Raw genomic sequence first — 6,928 nt, 5'->3', positions numbered from 1 at the left:
GAACTTAGGTAGAATTCTTCAGAACTGTTTCAGAACGTGTTTATCACCATTCTAGAACACCTGTTCTAGAACAGATATGGAACCATTAGGAAAAATATCTTATGGAATAGTTCTAGAACTAGTCTGGAACATCTGTTCTACAACTGTTCTAGAATAGTTCGAAGTATCAGTTCCAGAATGGTTCTAGAACTGTTCAAAAAACATATTTTGTCTCATTTAACATTTCTGGATTGGTTCTGGAACTGTTCCAGAACCTGTGAAGCACGATTCTAGAACACCTGTTCCAGAACAATTCTAGAAGAGTTCTAGAATTGTTCTGGAATATTTCACAGGGGCAAACTCGAGACCAGTGACTGGCATACCTGCAGACCCGGACTCGCAACAGCTTCTGACACCATCAACGCTTCTATCGATGCGGACTACTCATACGGTGGATTCTTTGTGTATCGAGGACTTCAATTCCAAGGACATCTACAAGAGTCAATGGAGATGTGTCCAAAATCTCTCGAACTGCTTCTGGAAACGGTGGAAAAACGAGGTCCTTTCGTCACTTCAGGACAGGAAGAAGTGGCAGGAGGACTCGAGGAACGTTTGTGAGGGAGACATCGTAACGAATGGCCTATGGGAGTTGTGAGAGTAAAGCCATCGCGAGTAGTGATAGTCGTGTTCGTAAGGTCGAAGTACGAGTAGGTCAGGACAATGTGTACTTCAGACCCGCGAGTGAAGTAGTCGTTTTGGTTCCAAAGGAGTAACTTTGTGACATTTGGTATTACATGTTGTGTTGATTAGGATATATGACCTTTTTATGATGAACAGTATTTTTTTTTTAAGTATTTTGATGTTGGTAGGTGATATAGTTATATCAGACTGGGAGTGTTCTGACACGGAAAAAATATTTCTGGAATATTATTAGGTTCCGCTCCGGTTTCTGGCTTTATTTGTAGTCGTCGAATTTTGTATTTTTTGTAAATGGCGCTGTTCGTGTGTACCACACAAAAGTTAATCATCCCTTGCCAAATCAAGATGTAAGTTGGGTATAATTATGTTAAATAAGTTCCTTTAATGTTCCGGAAGAACTAAACATGTCAATTTATTTCTGTCATAGTGTTATTTGTTCATATTGTTTGTTCAGTCGCATCAGCTAGAGAGGTCTATCTATTTTTAGAACCGATTCCGGATTGGCGTAGTTCTGAGAAAAAATATGTCTAAATATATACGTAAATATAACACTTTCGATTGGGTTAATTATTCACAATGTACGATTACTAGTAGATGTGAATTTGAACATTTTAACCCTGATTATATGATTATTTTAAGTTAATTACACCCCCTATTGTACAGAAATAACTGTTTGTTACATCAGATGTTTATTTTCTGTTGTAGTTTTTCACCGCACACATGCAATAAACTGTTCAACACACATCATTCGTTTGCATTGTCGGTTAGCTGCCAAAACAGTGAAAAAATCAAGATTTATTGTTCATCGGTAAACAATGTCGGTCAAGGATACGGATAACTCTGAAAGGCTGAACCAGCCAGAAACTGAACTGTCAGTGAATGATAAAGAAAACGACTCAAACAGTGACCAAACGGTCAGAAAACTTTTTTCTGTTAAAACCGGAAAAAGTAGCTCATCTAGTTTGAGGCTGGCACAACAAACTGCAAAAGCTGAAGCCGCTCGTGCAAAAATTGAGTTCGCGAATCGCAAAGCTGAATTGATGAAACGTAAAGCTGAACTTCAGGCAGAGTCAATTTTACAGTACACTGAAATTGAAGCCAAGATGAAATGTCTAAAGGTCGAGGAAGAATATAAAGTGGAGAACGTTAAAATGCAAACATTATTGGAATACGATGAATCAGACTCTAAATCGAGCGTTTCCCAATCGAAAGTTCCAACCGTATGTATACACACCAAGAATCCGTCGGTATTGATAATGTCTACAGCGAGTTGCCACAGAACACATCTGTCCCCCCTACAAGTGCACCTCGAGTACATACAGGCGAACTAGTGCACCCCAGAATACATACACGTTTGTGCCCACTACGAGTGCACCTCAGAACACACTCACGTCTGTGCCCCCTACCAATGCACCTCAGGACACATACAGGGGAATGAGTGCAACCCAGAATACTTACACGTTTGTGCCCACTACGATAGTACCTCAGAACACATACACATCTGTGCCCCCTACCAATGCACCTCAGGACACATACAGGGGAATGAGTGCACCTCAGGACACATACAGGGGAAAAGATTCTGGAGTCGCGGCACTGGATATTTCTAAGTATTTATTGAAACGCAACTTGATTACAAACCGACTGCTGAAATTTACCGATCAACCAGAGTTTTACATGTCGTGGAGAAATTCTTTCAAAGATGTGATGATCGAAATAGACCCGTCCCCGGCAGAAGAGTTAGACATGCTAGTCAAGTGGCTGGGCCCTATCTCATCAAAACAAGCTATGAGCATTAAGTCGTCTTTCGCAAATGGTGCGGCTCGTGGATTGAACCAAGCGTGGGAAAGACTTGGATAGTTTTTACGGTAGTCCGGAACGGATAGAGAACGCTCTAAAACACAAACTGAATAACTTCACATACAAGAACAAAGCAAAACTCTTCGAGCTTGTTGACATACTGAATAAAATACTAGCGGTTAAACATGATCCGAAGTATAGCATGGTACTAAGCTTTTTTGACACATCGGTCGGAGTAAACCCGGTCATATCGAAACTTCCCACAGGAATTCAGAACAAATGGCGCGAATGAGCAACCGCTTAGAAACGTAACAACAGCGTGGTTTTCCCCCCGTTCATGTTCTTCTGTACTTTCATCCAAGACACAGCCGAAACCTTGAACGATTCAGGGTTTGATATTGATCGTAGCACGGATGCTTCACAAACAACACACAGAGGAGGCCGTAATCACCTATGATCGTAGCACGGATGCTTCACAAACAACACACAGAGGAGGCCGTAATCACCTATCGGCAAACAAAACCTCAGTTGTGATAGATGAAAAGGAAAACACCGAAAAGGTGTGATGTCTAATTCATAAGTCAGGACACTCTTTAAATGACTGTAAGGTCTTTCTAGCTAAAACTGTCGATGAACGCAGAGAATTACTTAAACGTAACGGTCACTGTTTTCGGTGCTGTGATGGAAAACACATGCGGAATCTGTGCAAAGTGACTCTACATTGCAAAACTTGCAACAGCAACCGCCACTGTACGGCTATGCACTTCAATAAACCTGCAGCAGAAAACAAGCCTAACGACGGGGAGAATGCAGACAAAAGTGATAAAGCTAACGACGGGGAGAAAATTAAAGTCAACTCTATTTGCACGGAAATCTGCGGTCATGGTTTTCAGGGAAAATCCTGCGCCCAAATAGTTTTGGTAAATCTCCGTCACAAGTCAAACATCGGTGGCTCCATTCGTGTCTACGCTATCTTGGACGAACAAAGTAATAAGTCCCTCAGTCGTGCAGAAGTTTTCAACACCTTTGATCCGAACTCGTCTTCCGACGAATATCTACTCTCAACGTGTAGTGGTAACGTAGAAACCAGCGGGAGACGGTCTTCTGGATTTGTGATCGAATCATTAGACGGCACAACTACGCTCGAACTTCCACACTTGATAGAGTGTGACGCAATTCCTAACAATAGGTAGGAAATTCCGACCCCTTATGTAGCAGTGAATTTCCCACACCTCACTGACATTTCGTGTCACATTCCTCCGCTTGAAGAGAACGCCGAAATTCTACTGCTGATGGTCGAGATGTGCTCTACGCTCATCACGTTATCGAACAAATATTAGGCCCTCCGGAGCAGCCATATGCTCAGCACCTGAGCCTTGGTTGGGTGATAATCGGCGAATCTTGTCTGAAAGGTCAACATACCCAGTCTGCTACAAACGTAATGAAGACTTTGTTACATCCTAGTGAGGGTCATGCGTCTATCTTAGATCTGTGCGACAACAAGTTTCAAGTGTCTGATATCTTCCGTCGTACAGTCCATGACAACGAACCCGGCATGTCGGTCGTTTCCTGTCCATAATGGATACCGAAATGAAAAAAGATAATAGTGGTAAATGGATTGCCCCACTACCTCTGAAGGAAGATAGGCCACGTTTACCAAACAACAGGAAGCAGGCATTAGGCAGAGCAAAAAGCCTTGACATTAATCTTCGACGGGACCCAGTTAAAAAGGGTCATTTCCTCATTTTCATGCAAACCCTTATCGATGCCGGTCATGCTGAACCTGCTCTGCCACTGGATCCAGCTGTGGAACGCTGGTATCTTCCCTTGTTCGGGGTGTACCACCCCCAGAAAAAGGACCGTATACGTGGAGTCTTCGACTCATCCTCCAGTGTCAATGGAGTCTCGCTGAACAGTGTTCTGATGTCCGGACCAGACTTGATGAACAGCCTCCTAGGAGTGCTGTTGAGGTTTCGTAAGGAGAGAGTAGCTATAATGGCGGACATTGAACAAATGTTTTACTGCTTTCTCGTCCAACATGACCACAGAAGGTATATCTTAGATTCTTGTGGCATGAAAACAATGACTTTGAAAAACCGCTCATCGAGTATCAAATGAACGTCCACGTTTTTGGGAATTCGCCGTCTCTGGCTGTAGCTACTTATGGTCTCCGCAGGACAGCACTCGAAGCCAAGGACAAATACGGAGAGGACGTTAGTCAGTGCGTACATAGAAAATTCTACGTAGACAATGCGCTTTCGTAGCACTCATCAGATGAAGAAGCCATTGATCTTCTCCAGAGGACTCAGAAAGCCCTCAAGGAATTAGGACAGTTGCGTCTGCACAAAGTGTCGTCCAATTCTAGTACCGTGTTATCTGCGTTCAAAACGTTGACTTAGCCAAGGAACTGAAAAACGTTGAACTGGGCCATGAAGGTCTGCCTACCCAAAGAAGCCTAGGGATCTCTTGGAATCTTCAGGATGATCAGTTCACGTTTCAAGTGTCACCGCAAGATAAGCCTTTCACAAGGCTTTTGGGAATTCGCCATCTCCGGCTGCAGCTACTTATGGTTTCCGCAGGACAGCACTCGAAGACAAGGACAAATACGGAGAGGACGTTAGTCAGTTCTTACATAGAAACTTCTACGTAGACGACGCGCTTTCGTAGCACTCATCAGATGAAGAAGCCATTGATCTTCTCCAGCGGACTCAGAAAGCTCTCAAGGAATTAGGACAGTTGCGTCTGCACAAAGTGTCGTCCAATTCTAGTACCGTGTTATCTGCGTTCGAAAACGTTGACTTAGCCAAGGAACTGAAAAACGTTGAACTGGGCCATGAAGGTCTGCTTACCCAACGAAGCCTAGGGATCTTGTGGAATCTTCAGGATGATCAGTTCACGTTTCAAGTGTCACCGCAAGATAAGCCTTTCACAAGGCGGGGTGTTCTATCTACCATAAACAGTTTGTTTGACCCCATTCAGCCACGTTGAAACGTTCCAATGTTTTCATCCATGGAGTGTGGTTACTCGCAAAACACGCGGTGGTCAAGCCCAGTCTAAGAGGTGGGCAGTCATCTTCACATGTTTGGTGATACGTGCCGTACATATTGAAGTAGTCGAAGAGATGGCATCTTCTAGTTTCATTAACTGTCTTCGTCGTTTCGTAGCACTTAGGGGTGAAGTCAAGCTAATTCGATCCGACTGCGGTACTGCGGGAAAGGGAATCACCTGGAAATTCAATCCCCCTCCATCGCGAGTAGTGACAGTCGTGTTCGTAAGGTCGAAGTACGAGTAGGTCAGGACAATGTGTACTTCAGACCCGCGAGTGAAGTAGTTTGGTTCCAAAGGAGTAACTTTGTGACATTTGGTATTACATGTTAGGATATATGACCTTTTTATGATGAACAGTATTTTTTTTTAAGTATTTTGATGTTGGTAGGTGATATAGTTATATCAGACGGGGAGGGTTCTGACACGGAAAAAATATTTCTGGAATATTAGGTTCCGCTCCGGTTTCTGGCTTTATTTGTAGTCGTCGAATTTTGTATTTTTTGTAAATGGCGCTGTTCGTGTGTACCACACAAAAGTTAATCATCCCTTGCCAAATCAAGATGTAAGTTGGGTATAATTATGTTAAATAAGTTCCTTTAATGTTCCAGAAGAACTAGACATGTCAATTTATTTCTGTCATAGTGTTATTTGTTCATATTGTTTGTTCAGTCGCATCAGCTAGCGAGGTCTATCTATTTTTAGAACCGATTCTGGATTGGCGTAGTTCTGAGAAAATATATGTCTAAATATATACGTTTGTTTGTTTGTTTGTTTGATTAATTAACGTCCTATTAACAGCTATGGTCATGTAAGGACGGCCTCTCATGTATGCGGTATGTTGCGTGAATGTTGTGCGAGGTGCATGTTTTGAGAGACTGCGGTATATTCATGTTGTATCTTCTAGTATAGTGGAACTTTTGCCCTCTTATAGTGCTATATCACTGAAGCATACCGCCGAAGACACCAAGCAACACACCCCACCCGGTCACATTATACTGACAACAGGCGAACCAGTCGTTCCACTCCCTGTATGCTGAGCGTTAAGCAGGAGCAGAAACTACCACTTTTATAGACTTTGTTGTGTCTCTGCCAGACGACAGGACCCAGAGCCTTCCTCAAAGAAGCGAACGCTCAACCCAAGGCCAAAAGTGAGGCGGTGCCAAGGGAGGCATTAGGAAAGATTAAAGTCAGTTAGGAAGAAGAGAAAAGATAAGATCCTAAATTTAGTATATATCTTTTTTCTTCTTCCTAACTGACTTTAATCAGTTAAGATCCTAAATCTAGGTCTCCATGAAAGCTGGGTCCACGTCCCGAGACTGGGTGCACTGCTCTCATGCGGATGCACACCACTTTTGGGGGTGTGATGTGCGTCTGCGTGATATCAGTGTAGCTGAAGGCTTTCACA

At 43.1% G+C, this 6,928-nt stretch overlaps 1 protein-coding gene across 1 annotated transcript; it reads left to right on the top strand.

Annotated features, from left to right (window-relative positions):
- Positions 1 to 4,053: 4,053 nt before the first annotated feature.
- On the top strand, positions 4,054 to 4,593 carry LOC138311522 (uncharacterized). The gene has a single exon (XM_069252838.1). It carries the CDS (start codon positions 4,054 to 4,056, stop codon positions 4,591 to 4,593), a length of 540 nt encoding a protein of 179 aa, XP_069108939.1.
- The last annotated feature ends 2,335 nt before the right edge of the window (positions 4,594 to 6,928 follow it).

The sequence above is a fragment of the Argopecten irradians genome, unplaced genomic scaffold, assembly GCF_041381155.1.
Source record: "Argopecten irradians isolate NY unplaced genomic scaffold, Ai_NY scaffold_0041, whole genome shotgun sequence".
Classification (NCBI taxonomy): domain Eukaryota; kingdom Metazoa; phylum Mollusca; class Bivalvia; order Pectinida; family Pectinidae; genus Argopecten; species Argopecten irradians.
Note: the sequence above shows the minus strand (reverse complement) of the source record. Positions and strands in the feature narration are given on the sequence as shown.